This window comes from Lepidochelys olivacea (assembly GCF_965140295.1).
Source record: "Lepidochelys olivacea isolate rLepOli2 genome assembly, chromosome: 6".
Taxonomy (NCBI): Eukaryota; Metazoa; Chordata; order Testudines; family Cheloniidae; genus Lepidochelys; species Lepidochelys olivacea.
In genome coordinates, this window is record NC_140416.1 from 68,443,657 (window position 1) to 68,470,844 (window position 27,188).

At 44.7% G+C, this 27,188-nt stretch overlaps 1 protein-coding gene across 4 annotated transcripts in view; it reads left to right on the forward strand.

Moving 5' to 3' along the window:
- Window positions 1-17,125: 17,125 nt before the first annotated feature.
- Window positions 17,126-27,188, forward strand: part of RMDN3 (regulator of microtubule dynamics 3) — a 61,303-nt gene continuing 51,240 nt past the window's right edge. Inside the window, exons 1-4 of one of the 4 annotated variants that reach the window (XM_084630946.1) lie at window positions 17,126-17,184; window positions 18,090-18,295; window positions 24,375-24,570; window positions 26,107-26,253. In XM_084630946.1, coding sequence (XP_084487072.1) covers window positions 17,141-17,184; window positions 18,090-18,295; window positions 24,375-24,570; window positions 26,107-26,253 — 593 coding nt within the window. In that variant the 5' untranslated portion in view covers window positions 17,126-17,140. Of the gene's footprint in view, window positions 17,328-17,581; window positions 17,754-18,089; window positions 18,296-24,374; window positions 24,571-26,106; window positions 26,254-27,188 lie in introns of those variants that run through there. The other 3 variants (XM_084630947.1, XM_084630948.1, XM_084630949.1) reach the window with 3 other exon arrangements.

The following is a 27,188-nucleotide window of genomic DNA, read 5'->3' on the forward strand; positions in this document are numbered from 1 at the left end:
GGTGGAGCTAAAATATTCACCTCGGTGTAAAACAGAATATCATAATCTCCCTAGCAAAGAAACTGGGGGTGGGGTGATATTGCATCCAGTGCAACCTTAGAAGTGTGTAATGCTGGTTAAGGAGTGAGTATAAGCAGGACTCTCAGGAGATGCAATGATAGTAGAACCTAACTTTTGCCCTCTCCTGGGGGTGAATGACCCCACTGATGCAGGGGATTGCAAATTTCATCCCCCTGTGCCAATAGTGTGAATATATAGCCCTTGGGCTGTAGTATTCCCCGGTGGTATGATGACCAGTTATGTTAACAGAATACAGATATTCTGTGGGTACAACGGAGTGATTGTATATCAGAGTAGCATTTTGTATGGTCAGAGTCTTGTACAAACAGTAATGAATCCTCACGACACCCCAGGGAGGGAGGGAAGTAATAATATCCCCATTTTACAGAGGGAGAGACTGAGACGTGGAGGATTGATGTGACTGCCCAAGATTGTGTAACAAGGCAAAGTCAGAGACAAGAGGAGAGCTCAGGGGTTCCTAGCCTCCACTCTTGTGCTCAGTTGATGGCTACTCCAGAGAGTATCTAACCATGATTTGTGAGCCAAGCATGTCTCACAAATAATGTATCTGTTTTCTGATGGTGGAAAGTTGTACATTCTACCACATCACTGGCTACTGGATAAGTCCTGCAATGTCATTGACGTTGGTTCAAGAGGAGGATGGTGTCTTAAGTGTGGACAATGAAGAGGGATTGAAGAAATCAAAATCCAGTAAGCAAAATCCCTAAAAGTGAACTTGTGCTTGCTATTGCATTAGGCCCCGGTGCCACTGAGTAAGAATGTCATAAAAAAGATAATTTGATACACAGACCCAGGAGTTATCATACTGGATAAGACCAATGATTCAGCTAGTGCAGAGTCTATCTCCAACATTTGTGCATCTCAGCGGCTACAAAGGAAAGGGGAAGAACCCTGAAAGTTAGCAATTATGGAATAACTTGCCCATAGAGGAAATTTCTCCCTAATCCTTCCAGACAGGGTATGTCTACAGTTCGAGCTGGGAGTGTGATTCCCAGTTCATCAAGCTAGCACACCAAAAATAGAGTATAGCTGCAGCAGCATGAGCAGTGGGATGGGCTAGTGGCCCAGAGTACGTACCTACGTTCTTGGATGGTACATATATAGGGCAGCTAGCCCATCTCACCGCTCATGCTGCCATGGCTGAGGAATATGCCTAGGGTCTTGTATTGGTATGTACTTGGGGCGGCTAACCCCTCCTGGCATTCATGCTGCTGCAGCCACATTTTTAGCTCATGTAGCTAATGCCAGTATGTCTCCTTGAGCTGGGAATCACACCAAGCTCCAAATGGAGACATGCCTTAAAGGCTGGTTTTTGGCCTTCCGGACTTTGGGGGATTCTCTATTTAATAACAATCCACAAAAACATTTGCTCATTTAAAGAAAAATAAAGGAGATGATTTATAAGAGGCTCCAAGTAAATGGTTACTGGAGACAGAAAACAGCCCTCTGAGATCCTTCCTGGTGAAACCTCACAGAGTGAAAAACAGGAGATGGCAAGAGCCAATGGTCCCACCCAGATTTTTCTTGGGATGACAACAGATTGATTTTCTTTGCTCACTATTTATTATTGTTTCCCCTGCCTTCAGATAGGGAACTGTAAGAGTTTTGAGAGAAAAACAGTTTTCGCCTAGCTTCCCTGTAGCTTCTGCAAGTGTTTTTGTGTCCTTGGCTGAGGTATTACTTTGTAATGTCCTATGGCAATGGGATTAAATCAAATCAGAACCATTTAAGGCAGGGGTGGGCAAACTTTTTGGCCCGAGGGCCACATCGGGGTTGCGAAACGGTATGGAGGGCCGGGTAGGGAAAGCTGTGCCTCCCCAAACAGCCTGGCCCCCACCCCCTATCCGCCCCCTCCCACTTCCCACTCCCTGACTGCCCCCTCAGAACCCTCCCCCCATCCAAACCCCCTCCTCCTTGTCCCCTGACCACTCCCTCCTGGGACCCCCCCACCCCCTATCTAAGCCCCCCTGCTCCTTGTCCCCTGACTGCCCCGTCCCCTATCCACACCCCTGTCCCCTGACAGGCTCCCTGGGACCCCTGACCCATCCCTCCCCACACTTCTTGTCCCCTGACCACCCCCTCCCGGGACCCCTGTCTCTAACTGCCCCCCCAGGACCCCAACCTCCCCTGCTCCCTGTCTCCTGACCGCCCCTCTCCCCAAACCTCCGCCCCATCTGGCCGCCCCTTGTCCCGTGTCTCCCCCCCGGGACCTCCTGCCCCCCATCGGCTTACCAGGCTGCTCAGAGCAGCAAGACATGCTTGTTGGAAAGCTTGGGAGGTGGGTGTTTGGGTGCAAACCATGCTGCTCGCGTGGCGGCATGGCTGCGGGGGAGGGGAGACAGCGCAGGAGGGGCTGGGGCAAGCCTCCCCGTCCGGGAGCTCAGGGGCCGGGCAGAATGGTCCCGCAGGATGGAAGTGGCCCACGGGCCATAGTTTGCCCAACTCTGATTTAAGGGGTGAACTGTGCACTACTACAACAGAATACAAGAGGGAGGCGAGTATGTTATTTTTCCATCTGGCAGTGAACGAAGAATAGAGCTACAAAGCTGTGTTAATTCAGGGCACTGATACTTTCTCCACTGAAACCAGCATATTCTGCAGAGCTCAGTTGCTGGTTGTTCTAAAGCTTTGTCAGGTCCATTCTAACTCAACACTGACAATTACATGGAAATATTTACAGTGCAAAGAAAAAAAAGATACGGCTTTTATTTCTGGAAGTAATTCTATGTTAAACAGAAACAACAACACTTTTGGATCTAAGCCCATTTTCCAAGAGCTAGTTTAGGTTTAAAAAAATATATTATTAATTATTATTAATAATAATTGATTGATTTAAGAAGATTATTAGAATGCAGGCTCAGAGCCAGGACACCTGGGTTCTATTTCTAACTCTGCCACTGCCTCACCATGTTGCTTTAGGTAAGTCACTCCACCACTCTGTGTCTCTCTTTGCCCAGCAGTTTAAAAAAAATTGAGCTAATATTTGCCCACCTCAGAGGGTTGTTGAGGGTTTTCATTTACTTCAGCTTTGTAAACTTCTTTGGAATCTCCAGCTGAAACTAACTAAGCAAATGTCAGTTAAACACCTACAAAGTCAGCGATTTGGTCTTTCTGGTGTTTAAACGCAAACTGTTTTGCTAAGTAATAGGTCCTGAGTGTGTTAAATCAATAGTCCAAATTCACCCTGGATGTACACCAGGGTTTAATTTGATCCAATAAGTTTCTCCCCCACTCCAAAAATTAATTGTAAAATTCCTTTGGGGGGTGTGTGTGTGAAATGAGACTCAGGAAACAAAGGGAATCAGTGGGAGAGGCTGGGCATAGTATAGGCTTCTTGTGGTGCAGGTGAAGTCATTAACCCTCAACACCCAGCCTAACACTTTAAAAGCTTAGGACAGTAACACACAGAACTGCTGAACTCAGCAGAAAAGTATTCTGGGGGAATGGATGAATTGGTTATAGAAGCCCTAGGGCACAGAGGTAACTAGGTATGCAAATATATGGCTTTATTTTAAGCACATCTGTCTTCCCATTGAGGCCCTGATTCAGAACAGTACTGAAGTAAAAGACGCTGGGACTTAAGCATATACTTGAGTGCTTTCCTGAATTAGGGTTTAAATGTGCACAACCAATACTCCAGCATGAGGCTAGGGAAAGGGATGCTGCTTAGTAGTGTGTTTGGATGATATTTTAAATAAAGGTCTTGATCACTTGCAGTCATGAACAATCTCATGACCCTGTTTGCAAGAACAGGGATAAGCCTTGGCCACTTTCTAACTTGGTCAGTACTACTTTGAAACATACAATCTGAAAAGAAACCAGAGGAAAGATGGCCCAGTGATTGAGGCACTAGCCTGGTACTCAGGAGAACAGGGTTCCATGTGCTGTTCTGCCACAGCCTTATTACTGTGTGACCTTGGGCAAGTCACTTAACCTCTCTGTGCCCCAGTTCCCCATCTGTAAAATGGGGATAGTAGCACTTCCCTACCTGCCAAAGGGCTGCCAAGGCCGCTCCCAGCAAGCATATGTTGTCTTCTTTGTGTATGTAACTGCGTATATATTTCTTTAAGTAGCATGTTGCTTGTTTTGGGGCTTTTCTGGGGGGTTCTGCTGCGGGGGGGTGTTGAATTTTCCGTCGGAGAGCGTGATTGACTCCCGGGTGCACAATATGCTAAAAAAAAATTCCTTTCGCTTTTGGGTTCCTTCTGGCTCACCTAAAATTAGATAAACAATATTTTGTCCTCCTAACATTCCCACTGCAATTCCAACTAGTGTAGTTATTTTCTGGTGCACTTTCTCAAGTTTTTGTGTTGTGTCACTGGTTAAGAATGGCTACTGCATTCTCCCTCAGAGGTGACTGCGTTTCTGTGCTGGGTGAGTGATTCCAGTATCAACAATCTGTAAAGTATTTTAGGGGATCACTCTGTTTGAAAGGTGCTCTAGACCTTGCACTAACCTTCTTTGATTTCCGCAGGATTTCAACACACACGTTTCCATTGACTTTGATGAGGACGCGTGTCTATGATTGCATTGTCTCTTGGTGACCTCTCTCCAATATTAGCTCACAGCTGCAGAATGTAATAGAAATTTGAAATCCTCAGCTTCCAAACCCAGATCTTTAACAAACATTAATAAAAATCTAAGCAAGGATTCTTATTATGTGGCAGGCTGCCAAATTCTAACTAGTCATCTTGGCTCATGTAATTCTCTCTTTTTAAAAAAAAAAAAAAAAAAAAAGAGAGAGAGAATTGCATGCTGGATTTTCATATTTAGTTTCCTGTTCAGATCCTGAATCTGTAAGGGAGTCCAAGTTCTCCACACATTGGTAGCGTGAGAGTCAGCTATAAAACTCAGTGTGCTATATCTCAGGGGTACTGTTCATCACCAGAAAGCAACTCATTGGTATTACCATTTGACACTATCTCCAAGTGCACTTAGTCATTGTCAGACATAGAACTGCTTGCCTAGGATAGAAACCGGGCCCACTGGGGGCTGTTTGTTTTGGGTCTTTCCATGTAATTCATGTAAAAGACGGATAAAGGTTATTTGGCTCTGTTCTAGATCACAGTTTTGTTGCTCACAATACAAGAGGCAAGTGGCATATGAATAGGTTCATTTTTCTATTCTAGCTGCAGCAGCTTTCTCTAAATAATGCTTTCTTTTCTCTATAGTACCCACTTAAATTCCTTGCCTGCAATATTACTAATTGAATGTAGGGCAACACCTTACAGTAAGTGCCCCATGAATCTGGCTTTTGCTGCTTAAAGGCAAATTGCACTGTAAAATATTATCAGCTATTCTAATTACAGCAGCTGATTGCAAAGGTAAATCACAAAATGTTTCTGTTAAAAAGTATCAAATATTTTAATTGTTAAACAAACAAGCTACCACCTAGAGTCTGAGGATGGAGAGCAAAACATGGAAAATGTGGCTCTCTTAGATTGCATGGAAAGGAGGGGATTTTCAAAGCTGTTGTAAGAAATTCTAATATTGTTAAATGAATATTTCAATTTATCTCTATAGAATCATAGAATCATAGAATATCAGGGTTGGAAGGGACCTCAGGAGATCATCTAGTCCAATCCCTTGCTCAAAGCAGGGCCAATCCCCAATTTTTGCCCCAGATCCCTAAATGGCCCCCTCAAGGATTGAACTCTCAAACATATATGTATATATTTAAAAATACAGCCCCTATCTTACAACTTTGAAATTTCCTGATTCCCCACACTTTCAGATAGGAGCTACATTCTTTGTGTGCTACTCTGTACAGTGTCAGCTTTAGGCAAACTTCCATTTTCGTGCCCATGGGCTCCCCAGGCTCCCCATCCTCCCTTCCCCTCAACGCCTGCACTGTGCCACTTTCACCCCTAATCCCTGCAGCTCTCTCCTGTGCTCCTAACCCCTTCACTGTGCCCCCTTCACTCCTACCCCTTGCATCCCCCTCCTGCACCCACAAGGGGAAAATGACCCACCTGGATGCACAAAGCAGCTAGCATTGCTGCTCGCTCCCCCCGGACTGCTGCTCTGCTGCCCCATACACCCTGTAGGCTGCATAAGGAGATGGCAGGAGAGCAGCAGTTGTTGATGCCTCAGCGCAGCCCAGGTGGGGAAGTGACCTGAATGCAGGGAGCCCTGGTGATGTGTGTGTTGGGGCTGGAGGGGGGAGAGAAGAGAGTGTGTGTGTGTGACAGTGTGTGTTGTGTTGAGGGGAATGTGTGTGTGCCTGAGTGTGAGTGCGCTGTCTCTTTAAGAGAGCACTTTGGGTCAGGAGCCTGAAGGCTTGGTTCAGACACAAGCAGCAGCAACAGCTCTGGACACAGAGAGGCAGCAGCACACACTCAGATTCCCCCTGTCCCATCACCCCAGCTCAGTGGAAATTAGGTGCAGGGGAGAGGGGGACCCCCTGACATCAGCCCCTGCCCCCCAGCAGACAGCAGGATGCTCCCAGTCTGGAGTGGCCAGGGGTGGCTCCGGAGAGGAAGGGGGTGCAGGACAGGAATAGCAGCAGCTGCACACATGGAGGAGGGGAACCCCTGCTCTGGAGGAGTCACCTGGTCACCTGGCTCCCACAGCTGGTCGTCCAACTGCCCCCTGCAGCTTGAGTCTCTCCCTCCTGCCCCCTCTCCAGCGGTGCTGCTTGCCTGCCTGCACCGCTGGCCCTCAGCAGGTCAGGTGGGAATCCAAACCCTGCTTGCAGCGCCCTCTTTAGCAGGCTGCCCTGGTTGGGGGCTTGGGCGGCCCATCCCAAAGGCCAGCCCTGACTCTGTCTCTCAGTAAGAGGCCCCAATCTGATGATGCAATCTGCCCAATTTATAGATAACGAAAAGGTTACATGTATTTACAAAAACGTTTGCAAAATTCTTTGTTTAAGATCTCTTTATTCAGTCATTTATTAATTATCTAAGGTGTGAAATGAATTACTATAGTTTCCTTTCGTTATTCTGGGATAATGCAATTTTTTAAGAATTTTTCAGTCTCAGGGCTGGTTTAAGCCAGCATTTTTCAAAGTTTGGGTCGTGACCCAGTACTGGATCGTGGCATGTAAGGCACTGAGTCACTCTGGTCAGCACCACTGACTGGGATTCTAAAATTCCTGTCAGCAGTGCTGTCCAGTTAAGGCAGGCTAGTGCCTACTTGCTTCGACACCGCGCTGCACCCTGGAAGCATCCAGCAGTGGATCCAGCTTCTAGGCGGGGAGCCATGGGGCTCTGTGCGCTGTCCCTGCCCTGAGCACTGGTTCCACACTCCCATTGGCTGATTCCCGGCCAATGAGAGCTGGGGGGGGGGTGTCTGTGGATGAGAGCCAGGGGGAGCCGCTTGCATGCTTCTGCCTAGGAGCCAGACCTGCTGCTGGCAGGGCTGCTTCAGGCGCAGTGTGGTCCATGGTGCCAGGACAAGCGGGAAGCTTGCCTCTGCACCCTGGCTGCGCCACTGACCAGAAGCTGCTGGAGGTAAGTCTGTGACCCAATCCTCTGCCCTAGCCTGAGGCCCCCCCCAAACCTGGAACCCCTTCCTGCACCTCAAACTCCTCATCCTCAGCCCCACCCCAGCACCTGCACCCCCAGCCCAGAGCCCTGACCCCCTCTTGCACCCCAACCTCCTGCCCCAGCCCCCTCCCACACACAGAACCCCTCATTCCTGGCCACATCCAGAACCCCTCACCCTCACACTCCAACCCTCTGCCACAGCCCTAAGCCCCTCCCTCACCCCAAACTCCTCATCCCCAGCTCCATTGGGTCATGGGCATCAACAATTTTCTTCAACTGAGTTTGAAAACCACTGGTTTAAACAACTGATTAGGGCCCTCTGACTTTTGGGAGTCTTGCCCAGACTTGCAATGAACTCATTGCTATTAAGGGAATGATGTTTGATTAGAGGGAGGTCTCAAGTAGGATTCCACAGGGATCTGTTCTAGATCTGATGTTGTTTAACATCTTTATTAATGACCTAGATGTAGGTATAAAAAGCACATTGATCAAGTCTGCAGATGAGACAAAGCTGGCGGGGGGGTTGCTAATATTTTGGAGGATAGAGCTAAAATTCAGAGGGATCTTGATAAATTGGAGAACGGGGCTATAGACAAAATGAAATTTAACAAAGACAAATATAAGGTGCTACACTTAGGGAAGAAAAACCAAATGCACAAATACCGAATAGGGGAGAACTGGCTTGGCAGCAGCACTAACTGAGAAGTATCTGGGAGTTGTGGTCGATCACATCCTCACCATTAGCCAGCAATGCAATGCTCTTGCAAAAATGCAAATACAATTGTAGGTTGCATTAACAGAGGCATAGCATGCAAGCCATTATTTCTACCACTGTTCTGTACTTACAAGGAAACTTATCTGTAACTCATGGCCAGAGAGGGTTAAACAGCTTGCAGGCTGAATGACCCAAAGCTGACCTTTAAAGACATGTTAGAAATGACAGGTTTCAGAGTAGCCGCCATGTTAGTCTGTATTTGCAAAAAGAAAAGGAGTACTTGTGGCACCCTAGAGACTAACCAATTTATTTGAGCATAAGCTTTCGTGAGCTACAGCTCACTTCATCAGATGCATTCAGTGGAAAATACAGCGGGGAGATTTATATACATACACACTGTAATGAGAGTGATCACTTAAGGTGAGCTATTAAGCAGGAGAGCGGGGCGGGGAAAAAACCTTTTGTAGTAGTCGGAGAACTCTTTGGTCACTCGATTACAGACCTAAAAGTTGCAATTCTTCAACAAAAAAAACTTAAAAAACAGACTCCAAGGAGAGACTGCTGAATTGGAATTAATTTGCAAACTGGATACAATTAACTTAGGCTTGAATAGAGCCTGGGAGCGGATGGGTCATTACACAAAGTAAAACTATTTCCCCGTGTTTATTCCCCCCCTCACTGTTCCTCAGACGTTCTTGTCAACTGCTGCAAATGGCCCACATTGATTATCACTACGAAAGGTTCTCTCCCCCTCCCCCGCTCTCCTGCTTAATAGCTTACCTTAAGTGATCACTCTCAGTACCGTGTGTATGGTAACACCCATTGTTTCATGTTCTCTATGTATATAAATCTCACCGCTGTATTTTCCACTGAATGCATCCGATGAAGTGAGCTGTACCTCACGAAAGCTCATGCTCAAATAAATTTGTTAGTCTCTAAGGTGCCACAAGTACTCCTTTTCTTGTTAGAAATGGTAATTAGGGCTATACTAGAACTAGATAGGCTAGAACTTTAAAATGCAAACCTATATTGTTAGAAGTAATACTAATTGTGTACTCATGAATGTTACCCATGTAAACCGACAGTTCCTGTCTCACTATAAGTATTTGCAAAAAGAAAAGGAGTACTTGTGGCACCTTAGAGACTAACCAATTTATTTGAGCATAAGCTTTCGTGTCCGATGAAGCGAGCTGTAGCTCACGAAAGCTTATGCTCAAATAAATTGGTTAGTCTCTAAGGTGCCACAAGTCCTCCTTTTCTTTTTGCGGATACAGTCTAACACGGCTGCTACTCTGAAACTATAACTATTGATTTAGAGATCAAAAGGGCATATTAACATTTAGATGAATCGTGGGTAAAATAATGTCGTTGTCTATGTCTCTTTGAAGTTTGTGATAGACTGCCTAATGGACAAATTGTCCAATGTTAATCTGTGTAACTAATTACTGGTGGTGTTTAGAAGACAGAAGGTTATGTCAAAAGCCTATTATTTACCCAGGACTGTGTGGTCAAGTGAATGCTAGAACACTGTATAAAAAGACCCTTGGATCCTGATTCTGTCATCTCCAATCGGCCGAAGGTTTTATGCAGGGGAAGCCTAAGCTACAAGGACTGAGATCCCAGTTCTAACTGGATCACCCTGAAATATAAACATTGGACTATAACCTATGGACTATTTCTGAAAGAACTCTTTACAACTACAAAGCTCACCATCCCTGCTATGAATCTGAATCTTAAGAATTGAACTCATGTCAATATGTATATTGATCTTTTAACCATACTCTCTCTCTCTTTGTTTTATTTTTTTAAATAAATTTTAGTTTAGTTAGTAAGAATTGGCTGTAGCGTGTATTTGGATAAGATCTGAAACCTTCATTAACCTGGGAGGTAATGTGTCTGAACCTTTGAGATTGGTTAAAACCTTTTCTTTTATATGATGAAATAAGATTTTCAGAAATCATCAAATTTGACTTGGGTACCTGGATGGAAGCCTGAGGCTGGATCACTTTAAGGGAACTGTGTTGTTTGGACTTCTGAGTAACCAGTAAGGTCATAAAGAGGCTGTTTTATGCTGGCTTGGTAAATTTAAGTATTGAATTATCCACCTGCTTTGCAGGGATTGTCTGCCCCATTCTTTGCAGTTCACCCTAATCAAGTGACCACAGCTGGCCCCCACTGGGACCCTGGTCACGGAGGGATATTTCAGTCACCTTTCTGTTAAACCAGACACACATTATCGTATGATAGTCTGGCTGTGGCTATGCTAGAGAGCTGACAGTGGTGAAGCTGCATCGGTACAGCTGCGCTGCTGCAAGTTCTCTAGTGTAGCCACTCTAAACTGATGGAAGAGAGCTCCACCATTGACTTAATTACTCCAGCTCCCATGAATAGCGGTCAGCGGTGCCGACTTTCTAATGTGCTGCGGTGCTTGACTCCCAGGTCTGCCCCAGACCCTGCCCCCACGCCACCCCTTTCCCCAAACCCCCACCCTGGCTCTTCCCGCATCCACCCCCAAGTGCCTAGCCCTTGCTTCTCCCCCTCCCGCACAAGCACTTCCTGCATGCTGTGGAACAGCTGATTGTGGAGGGTGGGAGGTGCTGGGAGGGAGGGGGAGGAGTTGATCAGTGGGGCCGCCAGTGGGCTGGAGGCCCTGAGTGTGTGTGTGTGCTCAGCACCCACCATTTTTTTTTCCCATGGGTGCTCCAGGACTGGAGCACCCACGGAGTCAGCACCTATGATAGTAGTAGCTATGTCAGTGGGATAAGCTCTCCTGCTGACATAGCGCTGTCTACACCAGCACTTAAGTCAGCATAAGTTATGTCGCTCCTGGGGGTGGCTAATTTACACCCCTGAGTGACATAATTTATGTCTACTTAAGCTGTAGTGTAGCCATAGCATCTGTCTCTGCTGCACAGGTCGAGACATTCCATCTGCTTTAGAACTGTTGCAGATGATAATGTTGTGCTCCCTGAATGCTGAGCCATATAACAAGGCACGTTTCCAGCCACAACAGTTTAAACAGAGCTGACACAGGTAACTTTCTTAGGCCAGAAGATCAGCTATGGATAGAAATTTCAGTAACAAGCAATCTGCAAGCACATTAACTTGGGAATAAATAGCCCCTACCACATTAAAGGGACAGTTAGTTCAAAATCATCCTACTTAATGAAAACTTACTGTATATTAAAAGTAATTACATTTCCTTTTAAATATTCTCCCTAATTGCTAAAGATGCCTTTAGCCTGGACCATTAGCTTCTTTGATTCTGCTCCATTCAATGAAGTCATAAAGTTGTTTTTATGATGGAGCAATGATTTCCATCCATACAAATTTTGATCTCACAAGAAAAGAATGAAAGACTTTACTCTATGGAGCTGGAGAAAGAAAATTATGAAATAGAAAACACTTGGGAGCTAAGTAGCTTGCTTTTCATATAGCACTTCACAAGCAACTAATTTATCTTCACAACACCCATATGCATCAGGTGGTATTAGCCTCATGTGTACACATGAGTAAATTGAGCCACAGAGAGGATAAGTGACTTGCCTAAGGCCACAAAGCAAGTCAGTGGCAGAGATGGGAATAGAACTCCACTCCTGGTGCCTAGTCTCATGCTCATTCCACTAGACCTGTCTCACCTTACTTTTCATTTCTTGGAGCATGAGTTCAAATCCCAGTTTAGGGGCTCCAGAGAAACAGGTTCAAATTCTGGCTTAGGTCACAAGTGAAAATGAGTGTGTTTTCCCCCCTCCCCCCAGTCTAGACTGTGGGGCATGGTTTTTCCCATGTCATCTGGAAGTTAGGAGGACAGTTTAACATAATTAGCAATATCTCATTGAAAGATGCTGAGGACTGGCAGAATCTTGTGTATGGAAGTTTTTGAGGGCATGTCTGCTCTTAAACTCTCTCTTCAACAGGGGCTTGTCTACACTTGAAATGCTACAGCGGTGCAGCAACACCACTGTGGTACTTCAGTGTAGACGCTACCTACGTACCACGAGGGGGTTCTCCCATCAGCATAGGTAATCCACCTCCCCAAACGGCGGTAGCTAGGTCAACAGAATCCTTCCATCAACCTAGCACTGTCTACACATTTCACACCCCAGAGAGACGTAACTATACCGATGTAGGTTCTCATTGTAGACTGTCCCTAACTGGTAGTTCATAACAATGGAAAACAAGCAAAATATGGGTCCCTCAGTACTGAGAAAAATGCCAATTTTCCTATTTCAAAAGACAGTCTAGAAAATGACTCTCAGACATATAGACTGAGGTTAATGTTAAACATTTGAAATGCAGCTATTAATCATCATTAAACAATCTTCGTGCTTTTAATGGGCCATTTTTTTTTATACTGAGAGCCCACAAAGCCGTAATGTGTGCAAAGCTAATTGGAGAAAACTGGTTTGGAAAATGAGGGGTAGATGCCCTGGATCAAGGAGGGACTTATCTGGTCAGCTTGCATGTCCAGATACATGGTTTAGTAAACTGGTTGAGTGGGGGATGGTGTCACTGATCTCTCTCCGGGCACAGTGGCAGGAGCTGGTTCTGACAAGGGGATGTCAGAGCAAGGACTTGCTTTTTAGTCATGCAAAATCAGGGGTGGCCAACCTGTAGCTCCGGAGCCACATGCAGCTCTTCAGAGGTTAATATGCAGCTCCTTGCATAGGCACCGACTCCAGGGCTGGAGCTACAGGCGCCAACTTCCCAATGTGCTACAGGATGCTCACTGCTCAACCCCTAGCTCGGCCCCAGCCTCCACTCCACTCCTTCCCCCAAGGCCCCCGCCCCTTCCCCTGAGTCTGTTGTGCCCTTGCTACTCCTCCTTCCCTCTTCCCCCCAGCATCTTGCATACCACAAAACTGCTGATCGAGGTGGGCAGGAGGCACAGGAATGGAGGGCTAGATGCCCATCGGTGGTGCTGCTGGCAGGTGGGAGACACTGGGGGGGAGCTGATGGGGGTCTGCTGATGTATTACTGTGGCTCTTTGGCAATGCACATTGGTAAATTCTAGCTCCTTCTCAGGCTCAGGTTGGCCACCCCTGTGCAAGATCTTTCTTTTCCTCTGTAACTAAGCTCAAAATGCCTATCTAGTTTAGCTGATGAGAAGTGTAAGTCTAGATACATTAAGCAGTTTCTTTTAATTATATTTAGAGCCTTGTGTGGATACAAAATTTGTATTTGCATCCGATCTGTAATCTATAAACATGGTCCATGGATAGCCACATCTGCACACAGATTTGCAGGGTTCTATATATAAAATTTGGATCCGTATCCATTCACGATCTGCAAACATGGTCCATGGATATAAAGTGGATATCCACTGATTTGCAGGGCTCTAATTATCTGGTTTTAATAAATCTTGTGGTTTTGGTATGATTACTGTTGTTTGGATAATTTCACATAGACATCCCCAAAGAGAAAAGAGCCCCATAACTTATAAAAAAGGTGAGGAAGGGTAAGGGAATCTCTCTCCATCAAGGGGTACAGACAGAGGGGTCTGGTTCCAGCAAGTTGTGTTATCAGACTATGACAAGTGTACACAAGGAAGAAGCCACACACACAAAATAGCGAGGAGACAAGAAATATTGTTGATGTTTATCATGGATACAGGACTAGCTACACCTCTTTCCCCTCCCTGGTCTCTCTGATTAGACCCCCTCAAGTGTCAGGCCTCTTGCCTTTTCCTCTCCTTGGTAAATCCATATTTATTCTCCCACTCTTAGACAGAGCCCTGGGCTACAGTATCCTGTGTACCAATCATGTTTATCCAGTAGGTTTGACTGAATTTGGAGATCTGTAGTTCTTCCCTTTGGGATTCTGTGATCAGTGGTGTACATAGTGACCAAATAGCCTTCTTAAAGCAAAGCACTGTTTGTTTTTAACAGTAGGAAAAATACTTAGAGAAAAAGGATTTTAAAACAATAGTCTATGAGCATGTCTGTCTTATCTAAAGACTTACCATTCCCTGATGGTAAGCTAGGCAGGCCTGATTCGTCAGATGTCCCAGTGGGTGCCTGTGTCTGGCTCTTGGTTCTCCAAACAACTCCCTCCCCTCTCCCTCTCTTGAAGCAGAGTCCATTTCTAAACTGCTGTGGTCATTTTGATCTCTGGTGTGCATGAGCCTTTTCCTATAATGCCATTTTCTCTTAACAGCCCTCAAGTGTGTACAGAGAAGAGGCTCATCTTGAGCTATTCTTTTCCCTTCCTGCTTTTTTCCTTACAGTCCCATATTAAACTAAACCAATATAGTCATACAGTACACATCCCAATAACCAGGCCAATATATGGTATTTATAAATTATTACAGAGCGGCTCCAATTTTATCACAGTTTAATCTTTCAATTGCAGGTCACTGCTTCACATCTTACGTAGGTAGGTAGTAACCAACAATTGTTATCCTCTGAGTGTTGTTCAGTTGCCAATTGAAATGAATGGGCAATCTCAGTTCATTTCTGGGGAGCAGTTGATTATTATTTTGTATTACATGTAGGAACTAAGTGTCCCAAATCAGGACTGGCATCCTCTTGTGCTACATATCCAGATCACATAAAATCACTCCAAGCTTGGCAGTGATTTAAACCCTTATACAAAATCTTAGCAGAAAAACCAAGGATTGAATAGCAATAGAGGCCCCTTGTAGGACACAAGTTTACAATGCTACATGACTAGGGGGAAAAGACACCAATGTAGTTTGGATGTTCCTTCACAAAATTAGCATGTCATTGAGCGGGTAGGTCACAATCCCTGTCTGTATAGCTCTGGTGAGACAGGATGTGAAATACTGTGCGCATGTGATAGTGTGCAGCATCATATTACCAGGAAGAAGTTTATAAACTGGCAGAAGCTTAGAAAAGAGCAACTGGGAACTGAAGGAACTGACATGTAGAAAGATTAAAAGGAGACATATATGTACATTTCCCACAAAATCATGCTCCTGCCTTGATAGTTACCTCCTTCAAATATTTGTAGATTGTTATGAGCTCCATTAGGCTAATTGCTTAACAGTGACTAAAGGGGTACATGATAGGGGTACACAATACTACAAATATTTGAAGAATGTAAATACCAAGAAGGGAGAATTATTTTGTGTGAAACGAAGATGTATTTCAGGAAAAACTTCCTGATAATGAGAGAGTCTTCATGGTAGAGGCCTCAGTGCTTAGAACTTTTAAAACTAGACCGTACAGGACACTGTACAGTAGGGGAGCAATTGTGCAGTGGCATGGAGATGGAGTGAATGATCCAATAGGTCTTTTCTATCTCTATCTTTTATGATTCAGTACCCTAACTGCCAAAATAAGACAGCCTTCCATTGGAGTAAGGAGTTAAAAGGAAAGAACAAAGGGGCTAAGGTAGCATCTACCACATTCACAGATTGTTCTTTCAAGATGACTGGTTTTATTGTATTCATAAAGGTTGATATCTGAAGCACAAGACAAACAACAGAGTTACAATCAAAGCTATAGTGTGGTACTACTCAGATATCATCTTTAATATGCATGGGGATATGAATTCAAACTCATGCTGCCTTGAGCCTGTTATTGCTTTACTGATAACAACAAGACTGCAAATAATAATTAGAGTTTGAGGAAATGGAGTGCCCCCTTTCCATTCAATGTCAGGGTTTTATCAGAACAAATGTGTTTCAGCTGCCTTTACCAAAAGCTTCTACGTCACCAATGCAATCTGAAAGGCTAACAGCAGATTCCCAGCACAAGATAGAGCCTCAAAAAGCATCTTTTCTTCGCCTGATATCACCTAAATACAGTGAAAAGCCAAAAATTATTTTAAGGAAGAAGTGTTTAATTTAAATGAATAAGTTTAGTGCCTGAATGTTCCAAACTTGTATCAGAGGAGGCTTTGAAATCCTGCGGTACTGTTCTCTGGCTTTCTGACATAACTAATAAACCCATCAGCAATCCAAATTTTACCTTGGTGATCACTTCAAAATGAAATGATGTAAGGGTGTTCCTGCTTGGGGAAAAACTGAGTGTCCCTCCACTGCTGGTTTTTTTTTGTTTTGGTCAGGTGTCTCTATAGCAGAGAGGGTTAGACACTTGGTTGTGAAGCCACACAGGGCCCTGTGTTCTGGGGGCTCCACACTTTGGACCTCATCCTTGAGATTACAAAACAGTTGAGTTAGCAGACTTGAAATTCCCCTGGGCTTTAAGGCCCAGATTCTCAAAGGTAGTGAGGGAAATCAACAGCAGTTAGGAGCCTAAATACCTCTGGGCCCCATCTTTGTGAGTGTAGCCAGCTACAGGGACAGAGACCCAACCAAAAGGGTTCAGGGGAAGAAGGCTAGAGGCACCCCAAACCACTGCACTATGTCCCCATCCGACGATCAGAACCTCTCTCCCCCGTAAGTCCTCCTGACGCTCGCCCTTCTTTTGTTTTTTCTTACAAGTGCCCTGACTTCACGGCTCCTGAAGCCCGCCCACCTAATGACAAGTGCGCCCTAGAGGAGGGTACCCGGCGCAGCCAGCTCCCGGGCCCTGCGCTCAGCACAGCACTAGGTGAAGCCTAGGGCAGGGGCTTGCAAAGAGCTGGAGGCGGGCACGTGGGAGCAGCGCGTGGGACCGGAGGGGGGCAGACAGGCTAGCCCATGAAAGAGCAAACCACGCAGATGCAGCATCGGGCTGGAAAATGAGCCCACAGAACAGCCCAGCAACCCTCGGAGCTTCCATTCAATCTCCACCCTGCTCCCCACACCTCCACCTGCCCCCAGACATGAGCACACCCACCTCCTGGCCCACGCTCATTGGCTCCCCGGAGTCACGTGCCCTTAGCCCAAGGGCAGAGAGACTCGTGATGTAGTCTCAACTGGCGCTTTTAGCCTAGTAAGGTGGAGCTGATGACATCACCCACCGGCGACACTTTGGGCGGTGCTGAGGACAGGCAGGGGCAGTGCGGGGGCGGCTGGCTTTCCATACGTCACCTCTATGCACCGGCGGGAGGGTGGCTCATGGGCAGGGTGAGGGTCGCGTGGGGCAGGCGAGCGGCAGGACGGTGGCCGCGCGGGGAGCGCAGGGCTACGCGGTGTGAGTAGCCCCGAGTGCCCCGTTGTGGAGCCTAGGGCGTGTGTGTCACCGCGCAGCGCCGGCCGCCGGCCCCGCTCTCCCGGGCTGCTGCGGGTAGCCCCACGCTCCCTGCGGCGACAGTCACTGGCCGGCAGCGTCGTCCCAGCCCTCCCGCCCGAGCCTGGCGCGAGCCGGGTGTAACCGCCCGGGCTGCGGGGTGATAAACGGCCGGCCCCTCCCCCGGGCCGGGCCCGAGCTGCGCCCTCGGCCGGTGGGGCGGTGCGTGCCTGGGTGACAGGCGGGCCCCAGAGCGGCCGTGTCAGCGCAAGGCTGGTGCGGGGCTGGGTGAGCGGGGTGCCGCAGAGCTGCGGAGAGCACGCCCCGCCCCGCCCCCGCTCGGCAGGCTTAGACACCCGTGACTCGGGGGCTGCTCGCTCGGTTGCAGAGGTCAGGGCTGGCTCGAGAGGTTTCGGGCTGGAGCACTGGGGCTGGGGGGGAGATAGCTCGGTGGTTTGCTAAACCCAGGGTTGTGAGTTCAGTCCTTGAGGGGGCCATTTAGGGGATCTGGGGCAAAAATTGGGGATTGGTCCTGCTTTGAGCGGGGGGTTGGGCTAGATGACCTCCTGAGGTCCCTTCCAACCCTGAGATTCTATGAGTCTATGACCGCTACCCCTGCGGGAGGCCTGCATCAAGGGGGCTCGCCTCCCTGCCGTCCGAGGTGCTGCAGTGGGGGGAGGTGGTGACTGGCATTCATGTGACTTGTATCCTGTCTGCTTATTTCAGGCACATCATGTCCAAACTGAGGGTGTCCCGTGTGGGGCTTGGGATACTGCTGGGCGCGGCTGCTGGGATCGGGTTCTTGTTCTTGTACAAACAGAGGCGGAAAAGGCCCTGGTGGGGAGGCAGCTCCAGGCACTCTCTGGTTCAGCTCATGCAGAACTCTGTGGGGCCCCATGAAAATGCAGAGACTCTGGGGCACCATAACCAGGGTACAGTAATTATTTCTGTTTCTACTTCTGTGTTATCTGCAAAATTGGTCTCTGACTGGCAAGGGTGGATTTGTCCTTCATGTCTGAACTTGGGTTCAGTGCTACCACTACTGCTTTTTCTGTTTGTAGCTCAGAAGTGGTTAGTATATAATTGGGATATTGCCATTGTAGGAGGTAAACTGCTCACCCTAAAGATGATCAGTAGATCAGCTTAAAATAACTGACGTAAATTAAAAATAATCCACTTGTTACTGGAAAAACTAAATGAACACTATCATCAAATTAATACAGTTAATAAAATCTGACTGACTGCTAATAACCTGTTAAAGAATTTTAAAGATCCAAGATAAGCAACCTTCTTCCAGACAGTTGGTAAGTACTGAACAAACCCCAATTTATTTCAGGGAAGAATTAAACAGAATAAAATATTATTAAACATTTTTAAGAACACAAATCCTAAACAAGCAGGATGCAAAACATCACTGTTCAACCATTTTGCAGTGTGTAACATCACATTCTCCAGTCTTTGGCCCTAATTTTGGAGGGAGCTCTGTGGGGTGGACCTCCCACGCATTGAAGTCAGGGAGGCACATGCAGCCAGTTGCAGGGTCTTGCCCTGAATGATTATCATAATTTAGTTTTCACCATTTATGATGTTTCATTTCTTTTAGGATGCTATTTAGCTTGGATACTAAATAGTAACTTTTGCTTTCTTATTTACTCAGTTTCTATTCCCTTTCACTTTTGCAGATATACTAGCGCAAGGCTATTCTGCAGATTTGCAAATCTGTAGTAGGGAAACACCTCAAGTGACAGACCCTTTAAGGTCAGAAGGGACCATCATGATCATGTAGTCTGACCTCCTGCATATTGCATGCCACAAAACTTTACCCACCTCCTGCTGTGATAGACCTGTAACCTCTGGCTGAGTTACTGCTGTCCTCAAATCATGATTTAAAGACTTCAAGTTACAGAGAATCCACCATTTACACTAGTTTAAACAGCAAATGACCCATGCCCCATGCTGCAGAGGAAGCTGAAAAAGTCCTAAGGTGTCTTCCAGTCTGACCAGGGGGAAAATTCCTTTCTGACCCCAAATACAGTGATCACTTAGACCCTCAGCATGTGGGCAAGACCCTCCAGCCAGACACCTGGAAAAGATGTTGTCAACTTACCAAAGTGACTTTTTTTCATTTAAAAAGTCATTTGCTACATGTGTTATAAATAATACGGAAGACAAAAGAGAGATGTTTTTTCTCTGCTTTTTCTGATTTGTTTCCTTTGCATACAATCAGTGTCATTGTTTTCCCCTATATCATTTGGGGTAGATCCTGCAACTGGCTCCACCTGGATTTGCTCTGGTGTTCATGCAGAGCCACATCAACTTTAATAGAGCTTACTTTACAGGAGCTAGACCAGTGGTTCTCAACCAAGGGGCTGCAAGCCCTTTCGGGGAGGGGCTGAAACCTTGAACCTCGGCACTCCCCTGCTGTGGGGCTGAAACCCTGAGTCCCTGCGCCCACCCGCAACGGGGCTGAAACCTCAAGCACTGGTTCTCCCCCCACTGCAGTGCCAGAATGGGACAGTTCTAGGGGCAGCTCCACTCCCACCCCTTCCTCCTCTCCCCGGGCCCGAAGCTGGAGTCAGGCAGTGCGGCTTTCACCGAGGCAAGTCATGGAGCAGGCAGCCACGGCATTCTCCTGTCTGCTGCGGGTGCCCCTGACTGCTCCTCAGCTCGTGCAGTCGGTAAGAGCTTCCCAGGCAGGGGGCCCCCCCCTCTGTGGCAGAGCCCTTGGGGGAGCAGTGATCACAGGGGAGCCCTTCTGGCACACAGCCCCTAGTTACCCCTTCCCTGCCCATGCACAGCTCCTAGCTACCCTCTCCTTGCACTCTGAGCAGTTGCCAAACTTCTTGAGCAGAACCCTCACTGCATACAACCCACACAGGCTAAGTGGCCTGCTGAGGTGAGTCAGGGGGTGGAGGTGGCATTGCCTTCCTGGACCCTGCTGTGCGGAACTGGCCCAGGCCCTGCTGGCCTCTGCCTCCCCAAAATAGAAATACCAACTACATCTACGCTTGAGGGCCTGCCCGGAGCCCCGTGTCCCCCATCTCTCCCCAGTTGGGCCCTGGAGTTTTATAGCATGTTGAGCAGGGCCTCAGGGGAAAAAAAAGAAAGGTTGAGAACCCCTGAGCTAGACCATAGTAAGTTTCTAAATCTTTTGTTTGTGGGTGTGCACGTGTGAGAGAGAGAGAGAGTTTTTTATAAGCAAATAAGGGACAAAATATTTTATTTAAAGAGAACCAAAACCCCAGTGTGCTAGGTGCTGTACAAACACAAAATAAAAAGACATTCTCTACCCCAAAGAGCTTACATCTAACTGATGTTAATTTTCTTTATACTATTTTACTTCTCTTAAAACACTTGTTTAAAAGTTGTGATGTGGACAAGGGCATGGAACTGAATACTTAGATTACAGTAACTAGATTGTGTTCAGCTGCATAAAACTAAGGACAAATGGCCATACTGGGACAGGCTACAATCCACCTAGCACAATATCCTGTCTTCCAACAGTGGCCAATGCCAGATGCTTCCGAGGGAAGGAACGGAACAGGTCATTTATCAAATGATCCATCTCCTTTTGTCCACTCCCAGCTTCTAGCAGTTACAGACTTAGGGAGACCCAGGGCATGGGGTTCCATCCCTGACCATCTTGGTTAATAACCGTTGATGGAGGTATTCTTCATGAACTTATCTTATTCTTTTCTGAACTCAGTTATAGTTTTGGCCTTCACAACATCCCCTGGCAACAAGTTCCACAGGTTGACTGTGTTTTGTGTGAAGAAGTACGTCCTTTGGTTTGTTTCAAGTTACAACCTACACACTACAGTTACATGAGACAAGTGCACTGAACCACTTTTCTAAGTGGCTTTTTCCCAAGGTCATTCTCTATCAACAGTATTTGAAAACGCATTATTTCTCTGCAAAGAAATTTCTCTCAGGTCCTTTACTTTTCCTCTTAGTTTTTGCATTGCTTTTCATTAACAAACTTTACTGTGCCATTTACAGGCTAATACAGGTTCTATTATGTGGAGAGTTGTTTTTTGTGGTGTATTTTTAGGGTTTGTTTGAAGTAAAACGTAAAGGGACACTTACAATTTTCTTAAAACTAAGACCAATGAAATTGTAGAAATATTTTTTTACAAACATTAAAAAAATAAATCCAGTTAAAACATCGTAAAAAATTGATATCCCCTTGCCTGTCCATGACCAAACTTTTTACAGCTAGGAATTTGAAAATGTAACTTGATTGATAGTAGTTGTCCAAGCTGAAAAATGGAACAAGTTAAACAATGATTCTAAATTGAGTGAAACAAATTGGAGTGTTAAATGTTTCACTTTCAATAAATCATGGTGGTGTTAGTAACATAGATAAAGAAACTTGCTTACACCAGAGGATTTTTTTTTCAGTTGTATCCCTCTAAATATATTGAAAGAAGTGTAGTGATTTCAGTGTAGAAAATAAAGGTTAGTTGGAGGACAGAATCTTGTAATTCAGGGTATGCAGTACATCAGTTTAACTAGTTTTACGGCATGAGCAGCAAGCTTTCACTCAGTTTGGGTTTTAATTTTTGTATTATACAATATGTTGCTATTACATTTTAAAAAGGGACAGTCAGCCCAAAATTTAATTTCTTTTTCTTTTTTTTTTTTTGGGCTTGGTGACTTGTTACCAGGGTGCTGGGTGTGCTTTTGGGAAAAAAAATTGCATATCTGCAATAAAAACATTTTCACTGAAATCATAAGAAATTTGATTTTTTTTTACTTAGCATTCTTCCGCAGTGCTATGTACCATCCCAGCAATGTAAAATTTTGTCTAACCTCGTTTGTTTGTGGTGTTAATGTCCAAATCAACAGCATAAGTAATGAGAAGCAAAATACTTATCATTTTTTAGTTTTAATAATCTGAAGGGTTGACAGACTGTTTTATTTAAAAGATTCGTTCCTTCGAAGTCCTTAAGTTATTTTTCTTACTATAGTCATACTTGACTTAAGGTGTGATTATTTGTGTCTTATAAAAATAAATTTCTGGCCTTATGGTAAGAAATAGAGAAACAAGTTTAAAAACTAGACCGTTTGTAGAGAGCTTTGATAATAGTTAAATCGGTGGTCATACCAGCAGTACATGTTGATCATGTTGCAGCTGGAGCAAAGTACAGCATCTTAACAGATAAGCTAAAATATCATAAATATTTAGGGCACAGCAACCATATGTTTGAATTTGCTCATCTGATATTAAGAGTCCATGCCACTTTCTGCAACAGTAGAGATTTTTCCTCATGTCCTTGGCCGGAATTAGTTTGCTTACCTCTGTTCCACTGTTGTACATTATTTTATGAACTAGTTGGTCTCCTGGCTGATATTCTGCATTCCAGAGTTGGTTGCATTTCAGAGGTAAAGTGAAGTGTGGCTGTTTAAGACTATTTTAGAGCCATATAAGTAGTAGAATTTCATGTGCTTAATTATGTGTAACTACATAATCATAAGAACAGCCATACTAGGTCAGACCAAAACTCCATCTAGCCCAGTATCCCGACAGTGGCCAATGCCAGGTGCTTCAGAGGGAATGAACAGAACAGGTGTTCATCCCCTGTCACCCATTCCCAGTTTCTGGCAAATAGAGGCTAGGGACACAGTCCCTGCCCATCCTGACCAATAGCCATTGATGGAACTTATCCTCCAGGAACTTACCCAGTTCTTTTTTGAACCCTGTTATAGTCTTGGTCTTCATATCTTCTGGCAAAAAGTTCCACAGGTTGACTATGCATTGTGTGAAGAAATATTTCCTTTTCTTTTGTTTTAAACCTACTGCCTATTAATTTCATTTGGTGACCCCTAGTTCTTGCATGATGAGAAGGAGTAAATAGGACTTCTTTATTTACTTTCTCCACACAAGTCATTATTTTATAGACCTCCATCATCTCTTAGTCATTTCTTGAGTGATAACAACTGATTTAGACCCCATCATTTTATATGTATAGTTGGGATTATGTTTTTCAATATGCATTACTTTGCATTTTTCAACATTGAATTTCATCTCCCATTTTGTTGCCCAGTCACCCAGTTTTGTGAGATGTCTTTGCAACTCTTCACAATCTGCTTTGGACTTAACTGTCTTGAGTAGTTTTGTATTATCTGCAAATTTTGCCACCTCACTGTTTGCCCATTTTTCAGATCCTTTATGAATATGTTGTTTAGGGATCTGGGGTGAAAATTGGGGATTGGTCCTACTTTGAGCAGGGGGTTGGACTAGATGACCTCCTGAGGTCCCTTCCAACTCTGATACTCTGTGATTCTATGTTGAAGTACTGGTCCCCATTCAGATCCCTAGGGGACACCACTATTTACCTCTCTCCATTCTGAAAACTGACCGTTTATTCCTACCCTTTGTTTCCTATCTTTTAACCAGTTACTGATCCATGAGGGGACCTTCCCTCTTATCCCATGAGCGCTTACTTTTCTTTAAGAGCCTTTGGGGAGGGATCCTTGTCAAAGACTTTCTGAAAATCTATATTATATCCACTGGATTACCTTTGTCCACATGCTTGTTGACCCCCCTCAAAGAATTCTAGTAGATTGGTGAGGCATGATTTCCCTTTACAAAAATCATGTTGAATCTTCGCAAACAAATCATGTTCATCTATGTGTCTGATCATTCTGTTCTTAACCAGTTTTCCCAATACTGAAGTCAGGTTTACCGGCCTGTGATTGCTGGGATTACCTCTGGAGCCTTTCATAAGAATTGCTGTCACCTTACTCTTAGTGGGAATATAACTTTAAAACCTGCCTGTGACAGACAGACAGTTTTAACCAAGGAAAAGAAAGGGAAGCATGCTTAAAAGTAAGCAACCTCCTCGATTGCCGTGGTCACTGATGTATTCATTTTTATCTGCAGTGCATTATTACATGGTTTTATTCCCCTCTTTGAATGTCCAGAAACAAGCATCTGGCAATGTTTTCCTGTTTCTAATCTTTGTCACTCACCTCTATGTCTAATTAATTTTTTTCTCACTCTTTTAGTTCTGCTTATAAGACAAGCACCAATGGAGGCTGGTGATGGCATTACATACACCTCTCTTTTAACACGAGAAGAGCACGTGGAAGTGCTGAACCGCCTGGACTTTGTGCTGAAAAACATTATAGAGCTACGAAAAGAAGTGGAGGAACTGAAGAACAGCCTGCAGAGTTTAGCTGGGGAGATCAGTGGAGAAGTCAAGTAAGTACAAAACCACCTTCCTTTTGTCAATCATAGACAATTAGAAAACCATCTCTCTATATGCCTTGAAAGAACTCACAGACCAGCAGGTTTTAGGTGAAAACAATCTTGTCCTCTCTGCCTTCTCTAATGAAGAGATCAACCTATGTATCTTTTATAAATGGGAATCAGGACAAGTCTCTCATGCAAAGAGCATATCCACCCTTCATTACAATAATGCTCTAAAAATGGGCAAGGGTGTAAGCTACTGTTTTCTAAAATTTGTCCCATCTTCCCCCACCTAACTCCCCCAAACAGAGAGCCAATGCCAGCCAAGGAAATTTGAAATCCAATGTATGCTCGATATTCTACAATTTGGATAATCTGAGCATGCACAGGCATGTGTTTACAATCTCTTTTTGTGTAAATCCCACTAAAGGGTAGGATTATTGAAACTGGAAAGGAGAAGATCCAGAAGGAATTGGCTTTAAGTTGTCAAAATTGTGACAAGAATAGTGAAAACTAATCATTCAGTCCTTTTTGATTTGTTCGTTACACAAGAACAAGGAGATATTCAGTGAAATTAAAAGCCAGTAAATCTAGAACGAATAAATGGAAATATTTCTCTTACACAATTTGTTTGTTCACTAGAGGTGAAATTCTGGCCCTACTGAAGTCAAAACTCCCTTTGACTTCACTGGGGTCAGTATTTCACCCTAGATGTTTTCTTACTCAAAGGTCAGTGGAACAGTTACTCTGGATTCTTAAGCCTGTAACTTTATGACAATCAATACTTATAGTTGTACAAAACAATGACAGTATGAGAAGTCATATCTATGTTTCAGGATGTCTGATCATCTCCCTATTTCAGGAACTAAGTTTTCTTGTCATGTACAACACTGTACATAAGACTAGGTGCATTGTGGGTGTTTTCCTTCCTCTAAGCATTGGGTGCTCTCAGCCATCTTAGACAGATGCTGAACCAGATGGACTTGTGGTCTGTAAATTTCTGGCTCTTTTCTTGTCTCTGTAGCAATGTTTGTCCCATTCATATCTACTGTAGATTATGTAGTGAATGGAATATCCTATAAAACATGAGCTCCTCGGGGGCAGGGGCTGTCTTTTTGTTTTGTGTTCATAGAACACCTAGCACAGTGAGGCCCTTGTCTCTGACTAGGGCCTTTAGGCGCTATGAATGATAAATAATGAATAAAATAAATATGAATTTATTAAATATTTATTAAATAAATAAATTATTATAAATAAATATGAATGATAAATAATGTTCCTTCATCTTTCTTCATGGGAAGGATGATTGTATACACTTTCTATTTGCCTGTGGGTTTCTGTTTGATCTCATTTATAGAGTAGCCCACAGTATTTTAAACTTGTCAATTTGTGACTTCACCTACACAAAGCAGGAACAAGTACCATTTTAATTATTGCTCCTTTGGTGTGGAGTGGATGTAATAGATTATGCGGGTAGAAGCAAAGAAATTGACATGGATTGAAATAGACACTTCTCTAGTCATTACTGTGTTTCTGTCTGTCTTTCAGATCCCACCTGGAAGAAACCCAGAAGGTAACTCGGCGGAGGCGGTACCCATTTCCTAGAGAGAGGAGTGATTCCACAGGGTCCAGCTCTATTTATTTCACAGCCAGCTCAAGAGGGGCCAATACAGATGATGGTGAAAGTGAGGGAGGGTAAGCAGAACATCTGTTAAGAACTGTTCTTGGTCTCGGAAACTCAGTAGCCACTTACTTCATTGTATTCTATATCACAGATGGGATGTTTCAATAGATGCTTTTTTTTCCCTGCTCTACTTGTATTCAGTTTCATTGCATGAAACCTAGCTGTTGATTTTCTTAAAAAAGCCAGAAGTTTTAGATACTACACCTGCCCCTGAGTCCTCCTACCAAGAATTGTAATTTTGCTACCACATTTTATAATTAAAAAAAAAAAATAAAAATTATCCCTTCCAGTTCCTGTTTGATCAACAGTCAGGGTGATGTGTGACAGTTTATATGCCATTGCAGGCAAACTGACAAGGAAATTATGACAGGACTGGAGGGAAATAAGAAATACTCCAGTTGGCTCTAGTTATAATTGTGGAGTATGGTGTTCTTTGAATTGTAATTCAAGAGAGGTGCTCTAGTTAGGGGCAGGCAACTTTCACTGAGAGTTTGAGCAGCAGGGCTCCATCTAACACAAACCTATGAAATCTTCTGTAGTTTGAACCAGAATTGGCAGTTAGGTACGGCTGGAGCAAGAACCCACTGTTGAGTGTGAAGCGGAGTTCACTGACTAAAGGGTGATGGGAATAAGCCTTTGGCTGGGCTAGAAGGAGATGGGTGCTATAATTCTAAACGTGGTAGCAAAAAACCAGTTAAATCTGGTTTACACTAACAAATCATTTGGGGTCAGAATGGCAAAAGAGCAACAGCAACTGTCAGGCCATAAACCAAAATTACTTTTGAAGTAATGTTTTCTAAAAGATCCTGAAATTAAAAGGAAGTTAAACAGAATACAGGACATCTAATTCTAAGACTATGTAAAGCCTCGTTTTGGTAGGATCATGCTTACATGTTTGTCATTTTATTTAGGTTCTTACCACACCTATCCTTGTACTATCTGAGTA